Source organism: Zerene cesonia, chromosome Z, assembly GCF_012273895.1.
Source record: "Zerene cesonia ecotype Mississippi chromosome Z, Zerene_cesonia_1.1, whole genome shotgun sequence".
NCBI lineage: Eukaryota > Metazoa > Arthropoda > Insecta > Lepidoptera > Pieridae > Zerene > Zerene cesonia.
Window position 1 is genome coordinate 1,767,319 of NC_052122.1, and position 17,539 is coordinate 1,784,857.

General features: G+C 32.0%; 1 protein-coding gene across 1 annotated transcript in view; it reads right to left on the reverse strand.

Moving 5' to 3' along the window:
* Nucleotides 1-17,539, reverse strand: part of LOC119835700 — a 59,409-nt gene that overhangs the window by 3,597 nt on the left and 38,273 nt on the right. Inside the window, exons 10-20 of the mRNA XM_038360677.1 lie at nucleotides 11,079-11,173; nucleotides 4,898-5,061; nucleotides 4,377-4,550; nucleotides 4,154-4,274; nucleotides 2,972-3,079; nucleotides 2,609-2,755; nucleotides 2,342-2,430; nucleotides 1,844-2,009; nucleotides 1,532-1,660; nucleotides 910-1,036; nucleotides 212-314 (exon numbers count right to left, since the gene is read on the reverse strand). Of these exons, the coding sequence (XP_038216605.1) occupies nucleotides 212-314; nucleotides 910-1,036; nucleotides 1,532-1,660; nucleotides 1,844-2,009; nucleotides 2,342-2,430; nucleotides 2,609-2,755; nucleotides 2,972-3,079; nucleotides 4,154-4,274; nucleotides 4,377-4,550; nucleotides 4,898-5,061; nucleotides 11,079-11,173 (1,423 nt within the window). The remainder of the gene's footprint in view (nucleotides 1-211; nucleotides 315-909; nucleotides 1,037-1,531; nucleotides 1,661-1,843; nucleotides 2,010-2,341; nucleotides 2,431-2,608; nucleotides 2,756-2,971; nucleotides 3,080-4,153; nucleotides 4,275-4,376; nucleotides 4,551-4,897; nucleotides 5,062-11,078; nucleotides 11,174-17,539) is intronic.

Sequence of the window (17,539 nt, forward strand, 5' to 3'; positions counted from 1 at the left end):
ACAGCTTGATGGAACTCTGCATTACCAAGTAAAATTATAAAAAGAAAATGTCGCTATTAGGTGCTTGTCATACAAGGCAAGTTTGTAATCGAGAGATTGATAACTTGACTTGTACGTGACTGACAAGATGGGCCATGTTATTATGTAACAATTCGTCAAAATACGATGGGCAAAAAATGGTCGCTAAGCTTTAATAATAAGCAAAAATAACCTGAGAGACTGTTGGAAGCTGGACAATCGAGACTGTCGCGAGCTAGCAGTCGAGCTCCGGTGGATGAATTGACGATGAGTGCTTGAAGGACCCGCTCGAGGACCTTGACAAACACAATTGGATCACATTGATTCAACATTTGACTTAAACTTATTGTAAAACAAATTGATAGTAGATAATAGTTAATAAACGGTGGAATGCTCGCTTATTACGTATATATTTAGTTTTATGTAAATGTAACTGAGCTGGTACATTTATACGACACAAATTTAATTGTTATTGTAATTTCTACTAACAATCTAAACTATGTAGCATTGATTATCTTTAATAAGTAAAAGCAAGCCTTGTAACCCGATACCAAATAACATGTATTGTACTTATTTATGCTAATTGTTAACTACATTAAAATCTCTCATGTTAAAAAAATCTGATCTTAAATTCGTATCATTTTTCTTAGAAAGAACTAATTGTAGCAAAATGTTCGTGATCCCGTCAAGGGGTCCCTTGAGCATGTCGCAACCAGAGTGAACCTCCAGTTCACCCACCACGTGCTAAGATGTAGTAGCCCTTCAGACTGACATCGACCTTTAACACAAAAACGCACTAAACGCCTTTGTTAGTGTGTGTGAGTGTTCTAAATCAAAATGGAAATAATTTTTGATCAAAATAAAACTTGTTCTATACGTTAGTGTACGTACCTTCAATGGAGTCAGTCAACGACTGAGAGTATTCGTTGTCAGTAGAAGTTCCCATGCTGCGATGCAACATGGTAGCTACTCTCTCGCGAGCTTCGTTCTCGATTGCTGTTTCTTCTGCGGTCTTTATCTAATATTTTGCAGTATTTTATGAATGTTTAAGGTATAATAAAGGCATCTGTACATGTTAGAACCATGCTTAGTTTGCGTGTCCCCGATCTCCTATTACCATACTATTACAAGCCATACACAAAAACGTGAGTTTAAATAAATACAGCTATATCATTTAAACAAAGTGCTGTCTTTGCCGTTGAACCATGTTTAAAGACAACACAACTTATATTATTAAAAACGAGCTTCTTAATACAGAATGGTTTATAAATATTTTTTTCTTAAAATATGTTAAAGTGACTTTTTAGCATATTTAAAAATTCACAAAAATCCTAATCTATTTAAGTATTGAAACTTTGTTATAAGTTTGCTGTTTTAATTAATAATAATAATCAATACAGGTAATCTCCAAGATTCTCATGTATACCTTTACTCAGGGGTTTTTATATTAGGTGCTTAATAGGTTTCCCTAAGACAGAAATGTTGATTTGAAAAAAGGTATTCCCTAACTTACTCTGTGGGCCATAGAGGTGTCTGTGGAGGTATCTAAATCCATCTCGCTTAGATCCCTGTTTGGATTTCTCGCTGCCCACATACTCATCTCATAAGACATTTTTGCTTCTTTTATTTTGCTTTCTAAGGTCTGTAATAAATATTACGTATGTATGTGTTCATTATCGTTTCACATAATAGTAACAGTATACAATTTTTATATATATTCATCTTGTTACCAATATGTGTATAATTAAAAAAACTTTTTCATACGACTTTGCGAATGTATATTATGATAAAATATAAAAATCATATAAGACACGTAGATTGTAACCTTTAAACTCTGGGCTGGCGTCGGATCCTTTGACGATTCCGTCAGCGAAAAGCATCCCATAGAGGAGCCGCAATCGTCCACAACCAAGAACAAATGCCCGTATACTTGATTCACATTTTTAATTAACCTCTGAGCGTGAATGAGCCGCGCCAAAAATATCTTCGGTCTAAAAAATTTATGGCTTATCAAAGAATCAGATAAGGACACGAATATATCGTAATAGTTTCATTAATATTGCAAATGACTAAATGGAGATAATGACAATGTTTTCCTTTTATCAGCTTTTTATATGCTAATTGCTATGGGTATAAAATATACAGTTCGTCCCTATAAATCGACAAATATTATACAAATAGGTAGTCAAATATCGTATGGTGATGACTATTTAGTCATTTATTTATTATTTATTTATTTCATCGTTTTACAGGAGTGCGGGTTTCGTTTTAAACTGTGTAAAGGCATAATAATATGTAATATTTTATTTAGTCCTTTACGTACCTTATCATTTTATACGGTAATACATTTCCTTTAGACTGTTTTTTACAAATCATCATTAAGTCTGTTAATAATATTACGCGAGCTTCCACCTGTAAAAATGCATTTTATTGTCTTAATTATTATAGTTTGAACTCGACCATTATTTTTGAAACAAAACACGAGCAAGTGTAATTATATTCGCAAAAATTCATTCGCTTGCAAGTCTTAAGAGTTACAGAAAATAGGATGCATCCACATTCGCATAAACATTTTATTTTAATTTCTTGCCTCTTTTCCGATGTGGTCTTTGAAGCGGAACTCACTGTCTAAAATGATACTACGATAGTGTGAAGTTGCACAGTGAGCCATTGGGTGCCTTAGGTTCAAGGCACTGTTGCATTTGAATAATCTCTCCATTTCTTCATCTTTAAATTCCTGCAATAGTGTGCTTTTAAAACAAACAAATTCTGTATAAAAAATAAAACTCTTTTTGAGGCATGCAAATTCTTTCTTTTCTAAATATTTCGTATATTATCAAAGCAACATAAGTAGTCTTTCTAGCGACATTTGCTTTTCAAATAAAATGTATCAAACCAAAATCGAAATGTGTGAGAAATACCTTTGTCAATTTTATGGAAACGGTTTACGTACCAACTCATAGGGTTCGATGGTACCAGCAAGCTCATCGAGCTGCTCCAGCTCTTCGCGCTGCCGCATTGATCGATTCAAATCTGTCACGTAACATTTTACGAAGCTTTCCTATTGTGTGAAATAAAAAAGTTGTCAAATCAAATAGCTACGACAGACGTCACGTGTTCAGTTTATATGTTAAGACTTTTTCAATTAAGCGTGTATTTTGATGCTATGTAAATATAATAACAGTAATGGTAGTGTAGTTCTATATTATGTTGTACTTACTTCTTCGTCCCAGTTATATGCTACTTACTATGCTACATGTAAAATTTCTGAAAAGTATCAACCTTAAAAAATATTAGTATGTTGAAATTACATTTACTAAACTAATTTGTGTACCTCATACAGCGTATACTTTCAATAAAATATCTACTTAATGTGAATTTACATCGTGTGTAGTAAGTATATCACACGTACCCAAAGGGCTTACCCTATACCGCTCCCCCAAAAGGGCCAACAAACACAGCTGTCTATGTGAATAAACATTTTTTTTTTAATTCTCAATAAATTTTAAAAAGTGAAAGATTAAGTTTTTGGATGTATTATGATTATCGAAAATTAAGCATTTAACATACAAGTGCAGGTATGCTCAGATGTTTCCATTGAAGAACTTTTAATTTATATATCTTGTATACAGTAAACTCCTGCTCAAAATCCGCTTCATCCGGAAAGACTTTTTTTTAAAACGTTATGGGAAAGAGTGTCATGGTACCTTGGTATCTTTTCTCAACAACATTTTTATTATCTAAAGTTAATCAAATCCTTATATTTTGATTATATGTACGTGAGTTATATTATCGTATTTGGCATTATTAACGCAATGTGGAGTATTTTAAGCTGAAAATAGAGGACTTCGCTCTATCAGAAATTTTCGTTATCCGAAACGGCCGCCATCCCAATAATTTCGCATGAACGGAAGTTTACTCATATACTATAGTTATTTTTTAAATTTAAATACTTTCTTATCTAAATGGCCAATGGAAAAATGTGATCACATTTATGTTCACCCAAATAGATATCCCGCTTTATTATATCTACTATTTGCCTTAAGTGTCAGGTGCGCGGGCTAGCCATGTCAGGTGGTCGAATCAAAGGGAGTTATATATGTAAGTCCACCCCACATTTGTAAAATTATCTTACCATAGCTTTTAGTGAACCTGTTTCTTCCGTTCCACCGGTGTAGACACCGACTCGGCTAAGTATAAGGCTATACTTAGTGAGCCGCTGCATCGGTTTTACCAGGAGGTCGGCTAACTGAAGTCTAAAACCGAAAAAACAGGTTTAAGGGGAGAGAGGGGGGGGGGTAATTTAAATTAGCAAAATATTGTGAAAATATACGTTATTTTGAGGCACACGTAAATACCTGTTACATGATTTGTGTGTGTAGCACCAGGTTAGGTACGTCGAAAATTCAGGGTCTGTTTGTATACTCCGGAAGTAATCCATCATCTTGGATTGTTCGTTCATATATTTCTCGTATGGCTGAAATATCTCGTGGAAACGGCAAAAGCCGTTAGCCATCAATTCTGATTTGTAACTAAAAAGTTTACTTCACATTGCAACTGAGTTTATAAAAGACTTTAGTCTTCTGTATATACCCAATAGATGTATCAATAATTATGAATTAAAGAATAATAATTATCCTTATCTACTTACGTTCTATACCATAAATATATTATGCGTTATTTACATATTTTATGCGTTAATAAAAAAAAAACAAATAACTAAAAATTACTAATTGCACATTATGTTTTAATTAGGTGCGATGATTAATTCTATTGCACACGTAACAAAATGATATAGTTTAAACTAAAAATTTTTAAAGTAAACTTTTTAGTTATACTATTCATTGTGAATATGCGCTTTTTAAAAATAAGTTCTTACGGCTCATTATTTTCAACGGCTTCCTTAACCATTGGATAAAAAGTATAATTCCAAAAAGTCAGATTTGCATTGAGTAGATCCGGGATATTTGAGAATAATCTTTCAGTTTCTACTTCGAGCATTTTACCGTGGTCTTGTAGAGCGTGCGCGGCTGCTATAAATATCTGAAAATTATATTGCATATATTTGGGTTGACTTTAACGGTTAGCTTCAGAATTTTGAGATGATTTATGTTATAAATTATTACTTTTATCATGACAGAATAAATAAAAATGAGAAAAGCGTTAGTCAGAATTTCTTGAAAAAATTTGTTAGAATTGAAATTTTTTAAAAATTTTTTGATAATGATCACATCGTTATCAAAAATTCAAAACGTATCCACTTTTATGTACTTCTTCCACGACCAAGTTTTTAGTACTTCACGATTTCAGATTAACTTTACGAACTACCGAACTGGCTTTTATTTTAAATGCAGTACAAGAAAATTAGCTTTTCTTTTACCACTCGGGGAGTGCCAATAAAACCAGGACGGGGTTGGGTCGTGCTCTCTGTTTTATGCGATATTGTAGCCGGGATAAATGACAGATGCGCTTCCTACTTCGAATTTACTTTCAATTTATTCCCACGATCTAGGTTTAAATTATAATGTAATTAATTAGAAATCATTGAACTTCGTTTAGAACTTACGTGAATGATTGGATATTACACCATAGAAATAAACTAAAACCGTTAGATTTAGATAGAAGAGATAGAATTTAACTCGCAAGATTGCAAAATTCGATGAATTTTAGTCCGAAACTTTTGCTTGCTATTTAACGCATTACTTCTAGATTATAATGCGAATACATTATTGCAGTTGCTGTTAATTCGCTTTTCTCAGACGTCCGTCAGGTGTAGATTGCATTTCGATGGAGCTTTGCTTCTCGGGATGGGACTCCTATATCATTTTTAAATAACCGAACCTAATCTCCCATCATATCGAAAGTATAATTCACAATTTAAGGTTTTACATCGATAGATAATATTTAATAATCTACCAAAAAATAATGCATTAAATAATAAGTAGCATGTTAGGCAATACGCATCCCAATTTTTCGAAGAATTCCAATTTTACTGTAACTCGTAATATGTATCTGCATAATATATTTGGCGACATACATTGCGGATAAATTGAAATAGATAATACGAAACTATGAACCTTTTCACTTCGACAGGATACCGGTAGGTTTGTGTTGTATTATTGCGTTCCACTAATACTTGATCCTCTTCAACTCGGCCCGTTGAGCATAATTGGACGTGACGTAATATGTGGATAATTTTTCTATTTATTCCTCCTATACGACTTATCGATTCAACAACATCTTCACAATGGAAAACTGATTTCAATTTGAGACACATTTTCTTCGTTAACTTGATATAAAAGGATGCTATATTGCTGTAATGGCCTATCGCCTGAACTTACTCGTGGTTGTTTTTCAATTCCATTCTGTTTGCTGCGTAAGTAACAAATTAAAAATAATAATTTAGGTAATATTTGTTTCCCTTCTTTGTTCCAAAGCTAATGTGCATCTCTTGAATCCATATTGATAATATGGGTAAAATAAATCAATATTGATTAATATATCGTTGATGTCAATGACGATTAATAATGTTAGTATCTTTAAAAAATATTAGGTGCCTAACGTAAAACGTAACAACTGCGAGAATTTATAATAAAAGCTAGCTGATCATGTTGATGTTCTGCCAGACCAGGTTATCTCAATATATAGCTTAAATTAAATGTCACACTAGCAATTACATGAAGAAAAAAATTTCATAAATAAAACTGATAATTTGTCTCAATGTAGCTGATAAGTTCGCTTAATGATGATTGAAAAATATAAATTACATTCGTCCGTTATGTTCGTACAGTGATAGATGGTTCGCTCAAATGCGATTCTAAAGTTTACACAATACAATAATCAACAATGCGAATCAAGTCGTTATGAGTCCTCAAAATACACCCATATTTCTATCTAAATAAGTTTTTGTAACCATTGTTCAGGTTTGTAGCCATAAAAATATCGCATGTAAAACAATGAAACATAAAAAAACACTTACATGGAAAACAGAAACTAAATCATGTCTGGACTATATTTCAATAAATCTCGGTCTGGCAGGACACAGAAGGCTGATCACCTACTTTTCCATAAAGATAATCGAACAGATGTACATCATCTGCCCCATACCCCACGTGTCCCCTACACGGGACTTCACTTTATGGGGTAGTTATGATACTTTTTGTGTATACCTACGCGAAATGTATCGATAACTATAGTGCTGTTCGAAATATAATAGAAACCGCCATGTACTACTAGTTTTTGCGCTCAGTTTCTATTCTAACTGAGAGTACATTTTATAATTTAAAATAGTTTAATTGCATTAGGTCTAACAGGTGCAATCTATTTAATGGGATAAACTTGAGAGATTGCACAATGTAATGTCTTTGTTTATTTGTTGGTACACAACGGAGGTTTTTTTCAATGAGTTTGGGGCAAGAATCGCACGGACTGGACATGGATTACTAGACATAATTTCCAATAAAGCGCCTTCGTCTTTACTATGAAACAGGTATTGGTATACGTTTGTGTTTTCAAGTTTCGAAGATTGAAGGATAATATCACTAGCTGCTGTCCGCGTGGTCAAAGGAAATTCCCATAGGAATGATGGTTCACCGCGGTAGGTAATGTAGCCTCCACTAGCTATCACTCTCCAGACTGCTTACTATCTCGAGACAAAAATCATACCATTAAACGCTCCTTTGCGACATGAAAGAAAGACACTCTCGTATTTAAAATGTTAGTAAGGATTACTCTTTTGTTAAGAGGGCTTACTTTATCTACGAAAAGTTTGAGTGGTGCGTTTCTTTAAAAGTTAATGTTTTCTATATATATATATATATATATATATATATATATATATATATATATATATATATATATCTATAATTTTAGTAATCATGTATGCCCTATATTTTATCTATATTATATTGTTCAGTTCGTTCGACTATATTTTTTGTATCATAAATTTAGTAAAGCTAGTATCAGACTTTTAATTTTTATATCATAAATAATAATTCAGTTCTTTAATATTGGATTATGCATTAAATTCTATGGGATGTATATTTGTTCAGGCGTTTGAAATCGATTTATACTACTGGATTAAAACACGATGAGAGAACTTGAAAAGAAGTCCATGATTAATGTTGTAAAAGACTTTCTTCATATCTACGGAAATGAAAGAGGCATTAGCGTCCATGATGCGATTCTGTTTACCTTTATTGTAGAAAGAATGCAACATACGAGGGACAATGAAATTCTTGGGATCGTCGTTGATTTGTACTTAATATTATTGTCTGTGTGATGAAATACCAACAATAAATTACCCCAAAAAAATAAATCACACGATGTTCACGTTTTCTTATTATTTTCAAGACATTTCGAAATCCATACTGATTATTCCTTAGTTAAAACGAGCCGGATCGTTCCGAGTATACGTCGATTACTCCGTTACTTAAAATAAACAATTATGGGGTTAATTAATTAGTAAATAGGTTTTATACCAGACGCTTCGACTAAAGAAATCGTTAAAATAGACGCGAAAGGCAAATGCTTCTTTCAAATAATGAAATTTATTAGAGCTTGCCAAAATAATGAATGTTTTGTATTGGCACATTAAATGTATTTTTTACACGATGATGCATCACCAAGGGCTACGTGCATTTTAATCACTAATTGCTAGTGACGGGCAAGAAAGACCGATTGCTTTTACATCTTAAATAGCGCTGAAAAGCATTACTCGCAAATCAAAAAAGAAGCTACTGCAATTATTTCGTGCGCGACGGTTTCATCAATATCCGAATGGGCGTCACCCTCCATTATCAGTATATGGTTCCTATATTATTGTCTGTACCTACCTACCAGCAAACAGTTTACAGCGATATGCATTATTTTTGAGCAGCAACAATTATGTGAATAAATTCAGCCGAATTTAACGATTTAGTCGGTTATAAAATATTATTCATCTAACATTACTCCCTCCTAGAAACGGCCAACCCTAGTAACGGCAAACCCCTGAATATAAGTACGTTAAAATTATAAAGAAATGCTAAATTTGGTATAGAGTAAAATTCATATTTATGATATGAAGCTGATGATCAGGTTTGTATGTTTGAACGCGCTTATTTCAAAAACTGCTGGATGGAATCGAAAAAATATATTTGTGTTGACGTGGCTAAAACGTGACGTGGATAAAACCAAGTACTATAGTCAACGTTAGAAATAGTAGAATAAAATTATTCAACTATCTATTTAATTAACGTGAGCCTATTCTATAACAAATGTTACTTCGGCTCAGGTAATTTTTGGGCGTAAATAATAGTACCGTACAGATGTAATGAGCCATCGAGGGTATTACCATGCCGTGGAGGCTTGTCAATAGTCCAAGAGCAATCTGCTCAGTCATGGGAGAAGCGCATCTATCGATTTATATCTCTTGCGTTTTTCTGTATCTCTAATGTAACTTTTACTACGGAGGAGGAACTATGATTGTTAGTTGCATCTTACGTTAAATTAAGTCAGTTTGTTATCAATATATCAATTATACCACATATACCTATCAAGCATGTAATAATTTGAAAGCAAATAATTAACACTCTTATGCTTTTTCATTTTGATTTCAATATTTTACGCAATTATTTAATTAATATTCATGAGTCATTTCTGTCCATGCAAAAATATGCACTAACCACATCATTAACGAAATTTCCAATTAGAAGCACACTTTTAAATGCTCACTGTTACATAAATTTTGTGAAAGCCGAATGGAGATATAATACAATACACAGTATATTACGATACATCGGAGTTAAGTAATAACTCATGGTAATATAGTTTCGAAAATGCACAAACAATTTTGAAAAGTTGCATCTCGGATGATCCTGCCTAAAGCGTGAAAGGTTGGTTTTTAATTAATTTAAAATAGTAAAATATGCTATTTTACCTGTATCAGAAATCATTTATATAATTTTTATGATAAAGCAACACCTACTATTATACAAAAAAACTGTTGTTCTCGATGATGAGCTGCTGTGTGTGTTGAAATAAACTTTTTTTTTTCTTTCTATTTTAGGATTCTTATTTCAAGTTTCAGAAATATACATTTTTTTTCATATTTGCAAGTCATTGTTTCCCTACATCAGCAGTATCCAAGGTCCCAGGGTGACCCTTATAAGTAAGTTCGCAAAGATTACCCAATTTTTCGCGTCCAACTTGAGACCTTTTTCCGCATTCTAATAAAAGTGAATATGTGTACCTATTGTGTATAAGCTATGTCTTAAATATTTTGTCTGCTTTCCATGACAATCTGAGGCAATATATTCTTTGGCTACGTATTTTTAGAAAAGTGACGAATTATCAAGCTTTATAAACATCGGTAACTCTCTGTCGATATTAGCAGATTTATACAATATTTGTATTGTTGATAGAATCTTGTTATTTCCTCTTTCGAAAAATTAATAGAATGAATCTATTAATAATATTACCTTATGTTTTAAAAAATGTATGTACGAATGCATATTTAGAAACAAGCTGATAATAAGGGTTGATTAAATTTACAATATTAATCCTTCAAAATGTATTTAAAATCCTTATGTGAAATACAGTTTATTGGAATAGAAAAGTTAATCAAAATTAAGCAACTAAATTTTTATGTCGCTTCAAAAATTTTCTTTCTATACTTGATTACATTTTAGTTTCCTTTCTTTAAAAGCAAATTTTAATTTAAGCTGTTTACGTTCATATAAGCTATAATATTTATCGATGTATCATACAAATCACGACACAGCGACCTACTTGGGCCCTTATGAAGGGCATTAGGGCAGGAAGTAAGGGTGGGATCGATCTCCCTAAAATGTCTCGGTTATAGCTACCTCGCGTATCGTTAATCAAAAGATTAAGCTTTAGTTAGCCCTACATTAAGGTAATACTTAATTAATTAAGTATAATATATGTATATGTTAAGTCGCACCTGACTGTTAACGATCTTTTATTACATATGGTAAAAAAGTATGTGAGTATGATTACTTGATAAAGATCGGAACACCGCAATCTTTATAATTTATAGGCATACAATATTCACTTACCTCAACAATCACTATCAAGTGTTGGATGTAATCAGCCTCCGTCGACACCAGCTCGCGTATGACAGCTTGTTTGGCTTGCTCTGTTTCCGATAACGCTGTTGAAGAAAAATCCTATTAACTATCAATTGATTAAAGAATAAAGCTCATTATTATTAATGAGCCGGTTATTATTATTGTACTTTCAATTAAAACGATTTTATAAATTACTAACTGATATGATCGCGTTTTCCAATCGTCGTGCAAACTGTCAAATGAGTGAAGATTAAACAGTCGATACATTTACGTATTTTTAATGTTTGAGAAAATTTCTCGACTTATTCTTAACACCTTCTACTGACAATGACAATCTTCTGTGCTGTTTGGCCAGCAGTTCTCGCTGAGACCAAGGGAAATAGCGATTCAATTTGATACACCACAGAGATAACATTTTCGGACATTATTGATTTCAGACTGATAATTAGATATGTCGCCATATAAGTGCCGACCTTATATGAAGAAGTCGTAGAAGGGTGAAAAAAAGTCTAAAATTTGGTACCAAGAGTCATACAATAAATTACACATTGTTTTGTACAAATTTGTATCTATCTATAACTAAATAAGAAAGGATGTACTCCAAATTCTTCTCACTTAATATGTATAACCCAATCTAACCACATTTTAAACTGTAGTTTCTTTAAACTACTTTACTTACTACAACTTTGTAAACGAATTGTTATCGCTGACTAGTTATTTTAGATGATATTCTATTTTTATTTAGTGACTGTAACTTTATAATAACGGTCGGATATTTTTAAGTGACCGTCTGGGTCAACGAGAACCGACAATATTAACCACTTAAGACCTAGTGTCCGATATCTAAAATATCACTATTTAATAAAACTTTAAATAGAAATTTACATAAAATGCAGATCGATGCAGCTACCGGATTGGTTGAAATGAGAATCCAATGAGAACTAGCCGTGTTCTGTGAATTGATAAATATACGCCCACAGCTTAGAAGACCTGAACCTTGCTTTACACATTAATGGATTTGAAATATTAATTTTAAATTAAACAAGATTTAATCCTAGGCAAAACTAAGCATGAACTTTCCAAGAACAATTGCTTGAGACTTGTTCTCTTATAAAAACTTATCGTAAATCTATCAAAAAATTTGTTTGCTTTTTTGTTTGTATACTAACAGTCATTACAATTGTAATTAATGATTCCTGCAAATATAGATTGAAACAAAAGAAAAATCAAACAGTAACTAAATGACGGTTTTGTTTATTCTCTACTTTTATGAGAACTTATTATGATTCTCGTACCGCATAACTTCGATACGGAAAATTCGCAAATAATAAGCTAAATTAAAATTGCAAACAAACAATTGTCATGCACAAAGGCAATAACGTCAAAGCGAGCTGGATCCATTTAATGCAGTTATTGATATTTGATATGCCGTAGTTAATGATACAACTTGCTCTCATTCGGTTCTGTCTCGACATTCGTTAAAGATTCCCTTAGTTTTATAGCTAACCGATTATTTGTTGCGTCATAAAAACTATTATGTGGGTAGGAATGTGGTCTTTAGCGTGTAATGCTGACTATAACATTTTGAATGGTTTTAGCATTTAATAGATTAGATACAATTTTAATTTTGATCAAAATTGTACACAATATTTCGATATGTCTTTATTAATATCAGAATTTTGCACCCTTCATTAATTCCAAAAAATGAACATACGTAATTAAATTTGCCTTTATGGTTAACAAATCATCATGTTCACAATTTAATGCTTATTTACAATTTTAATCAAACCGAATATTACACTCGTATCACATTAATTAACAATCGTTGGTTTATTGTAAATTATAATTTTTCATTCAACGATTTCATTATGACTTTCAATAGAACATATCACGCAATCTGCATTGTCGTTTTGGTAGGTTTTCTGTGCATTGTTTGCAAATGAATACGAAACCATATTTGAGTATAAATTTATCAGTAATTAAAAAAGTACAATATGCCCACTACGTACAAAAAAATTAATTTATTATATCGGACCACCACATGACATACTTTCTTCGCTGCCACAAACATTCGATTTTTTTACCAGGAGGATGCGAAAGCGTGAGCTTTGATGAATTGATGATGAAAGTAGATGAAATGATATTAATTACTATCGTTGCAAAGTCTAGTCATAATATTTACATGAAAGAAATATAGTCTTTATTCAAATACTTACTTATTTAACTCAAATTTTTATTATATATATCACATTTGAATTATCATAACACGGATTACTGTTTAACATTTATCACTAGTTCGTATCCGTTTCTATAGAAAAGAGCAGGCTAGAAACTCTGTAGTTGCGTGTATTAAAATCACCATCATCACTAATACATTTCAAAATACTTCATCGGAATCTTATGAAATTTTATTACTGGCTACTTTCATGATTAAAATATAGTTAAATGCTACATTAACCATTAGTTACATAACAAAATTTCCCAAAAATGATTAAACAAAAATATAAAACATAAATATTCACACCAAAGAACTAACCACACTTTATTTATCTTTTACATTCTGAATAAATGAATGCGGTTTCGAAATGACGATTGAAACGTTTCAAAGTGATGTTAAATAATTAAATAAAACATATAAATGCATGTGTTCACTAAAAAAAATATATACATCCTGGAGGCATGGCATAAAGGCAGATTAATTCAACTGAAACAAAAACGTGAAAAGCGATTTTTCCCTGTGTTATGGTACGGTTGTAAAAGTGATTGAATGGTAAAAAAAAAATATTACAACTAGCGATTTTATATTCAAGATTAAATTTTGCCAGAAATCGACGGACAGTTTTTTTTTTTGTTGAACATTAAAACAATTTGATGGAAGAATTGGGATTTAATTCACTCATGTGTTTGGCTAGTTTTAATGTTATATAAATCGTGTACAAGAAAAATAATAATGCTGCCCTATAATAAAATTTTATGACTAAAATCGGGATGAAATATAATATATTAAATTCTAAATTACTGGTTTTCCGATTGATAAAAATATCAATAGAAGAATTAAGCCAATTAAAAAAATGGATGACACAAACTTTTCAACTTACAACCAAAATATATCTGACAAATTGTAAGCATATTTCATTTTAATACTCAAAAATATTAAAAAGGCATAATTAAAGCTTCCACCATAATTTTGTTTGAAATATTAGCCCGCTATTAGCTTAATTAAAAGCATTAATTTCAAACTTACTGATCGTCAAATTCCGCTATGGGCTATGGTTCTTTCAAGGAAGCGTTCGAAAATAGGTTATTTCAAAGTTATAACATACTATCCGCGGGTACCAGCTCCACTCAGGATAAATACAAAATAAAATATAGCTTATATTACAGCTTATATAGTGAGTATTATCGGTAAAATATTTTTTAATATCGGTTCAGTACATGCAGATATAACCCTGTACAACGTCACAAGTTCCTACATTCCACAAAGTTTAACTCTTCCGACTGTTAGTATGGAAGACACAAGAGAATAATCATTTTATGTAGATGATTCGTACCTCGCTTTGCACTTGCGCGTGGCAACTGCATCTTGAAAAACTTTTCCAATTCGCACGACCCAGTTATCAAAAAGAGTAAAAGACATCGTGCATCGTGCTTATGTGTATGCCTACTGAAGATGAATTTTATTTTATACTTGAGTATATTAAACAATAGAATCAATTAAATTTGCATGATGATTAAAATAATTGATTATAAAAGCTGTACAATCAGAGATATAGCATTCATGTGGATCATTTTAATATTAAGTTGGTGTTAAAAATGGCCAAAAATACAGATTTAATGAAAGTGAAATATAATAGGAGTACGAGAATCAATTAAACAGTTAGTGGTGTAATAATTGTATTTAGGGACAGCTATGTCAATATCACTTAAGTAAGATTAAATTTTTCGCTAATTTTATTTTTGATCCAAAAGCGTCATTCGTGATGAAATAATAAAAAATAATCATTATTAAATTACTGTGTTGTTCAAAGAATAATCCGTCAAAAATCAGAATTATTGTCCTCCATTAGCAGGGTTTTTAATTGTTCTTCTGAAGCGTAAAGGAAACTATTAGACCACAGAGTTGAAACTTGCTGGGTTATTAAGTGTTTTCTGTAACCCGCTTTGAAAAACTAAAAAATGCTCTTATTTTTTAGTTTTCGAAAGCGGGTTATTTTTTGTTGATTTCATCTTACACGTGGGGGGTGTTTATAGAAAGATCTTCAAAATATACATTGAGGATTCTTAAACCGTTTTTTTCTCAATGGCGATTGAGTGATAAGCCCTTTCAAAGCGGTGATGGTAATATGCCCCCCTCCCTATGCCCCCTCTCTAACGTTTTAACAAAGAAAATGAAGAATCTGGATCAAACACGGTAAAAAACATACTGATGTTAGTTGTTGGAAAACTGTTTAACTTTATTAATAATGTGTTTTTTTTTCGTCTGCTGCTATTTAATGATAATGCTACATAACTCTTTGCCGTGCCGAGTCCGACTCGCACTTGGCCGGTTCTCTTTCTATAGTATCATAATTGTAGCATAATTTTTTCAACACACCATCAAATTCAAATTATCATACCTGCTATATATTACTGCGGTAGATTATGCGCTATGAGGTAATATAAACTACGTTTTTCGCTCATATAGTCTCCTTAACAAACGAAAAGGTGTTTAACAAATGACCATGGACCGAAATCGACGCAAACATTGTTTTGCGTTATTTACTTAGTAAATGAAACTCTACCTTGTTCGGCCTTGTATACCTAGAAACAGAATTTCGGCACAGTGAATTAACATTAAATAAACGGATACTAAGATGTTTATAATTGTTTGCTGGTTGTAGATTAGGTTTATTTAAATATTTAGTGTAGATAATACCATATAAGTTTATTATAACAGCGTTGTGTTATATATTATTGATTTCTTATTTTATTATGGGTTCGGTTTTAGATTAAGACCTACTTAACCTAAAACCGAACATTCGAAGCAACCGAACATACTTTTGGTAAGACCTTTCCCAAGTTCATCACCATCTTCATACCAAATTTCATCAAAATCGGTTCTGTGGTTTAGGCGTGAAAGCGTAAGTGACAGACAGAGTTACTGTCGCATTTTTCATTTATAGTATTAGTAGGTGTTTATTTATATTATTATTGTTGATATCTAGTTTTTCTTTTTACGGTACACGTCGGATCAAGTAAAAAAAAAAACAATAGAACAAGTTGATAATGGATAAAATTTTCTGTTGTGTAAAGCACTTTATTCTTTACTAAGAGGTTAGAAACTTTAGCGAGAGTTAAAAATGTGTTCCTGGCAGTAAGACGTTGATCTGGCATGACTTAGGGATAATAAAAGTTGAGAGTAGTAGGGGTTAGGAGCATCTGGTCATGTATATAACATTAATGTTACCAGCACGGCTTTTCTTTGAGGATGTGGTAAATTCTGCGGGATGACCCATATCTAATTTAAATACAGCAAATGCAGTACAACCTGGTTACCACATTATAAATATATATATGTATTTCAATCTGATGCTAAACAATAATGAAAAAGAATGGCTAAGAGGTTCTTTACCATAAATTCATGTTAATATGTGAGTGCGTCTGTCTGTCTCTTCTGCGTGGCTAAACCATTGAACTGATTTGAATGAAATTTGGTACAGTGATAGTGCGGGGCACGGAGATATCGGGAACTATCCGGGAAACCCGTCGGATTATTTTCCCTCGGTTCACTTTTTCCTTCACGCAGGTGACGCCACGGGCGAAAAGTTCGTCACATATATTACCAATATAGCTCATTTTGTTTAAATATGTAACATAAGAATTAATATTACTTTAAAATTTCTTCGATTCTTGTTAACAGAAAACAATTACATTAAGATAGTGCGAGATACGAGTATCCTCAATTACTTCTTAACATTTCACTCTTAGTATCACATAAACCATAATATACATAACCTTTGAAAAGCCCTTTGTTAACAGGATAAAGATGGATTGCGCTTTGGAATTGATCGTTAACCCTTATGAAAACAAAAGGGTCCTTCGCGCATTGTTCTTAAATTCAAAAGATTAAAAAATAGACACGCTTAATATTAACAGCTAATCTACTAAAATGTATTACTACGCGGAAAATTAATCTCGATAGATTTATGTTATTACCTACCTGTAATTAAATGGCCAAACCAAAGCCAATAATTGGTTCAGGAGGACTGCAATAATATTAATTAATAATACGATAAAGTTTATACATATAATACCAATGCAAGAGAACGTGTCGATTACAGATTGTATCGAAAATAGTATCCGCAATTGAGACTAATTAACTAACACACAGACGTGTATCTATATAAAACTTTTATAATATTAGCTTTTACACAGTTTAGCGTTCCTCTCAATCGTGAATTTGTTGTATT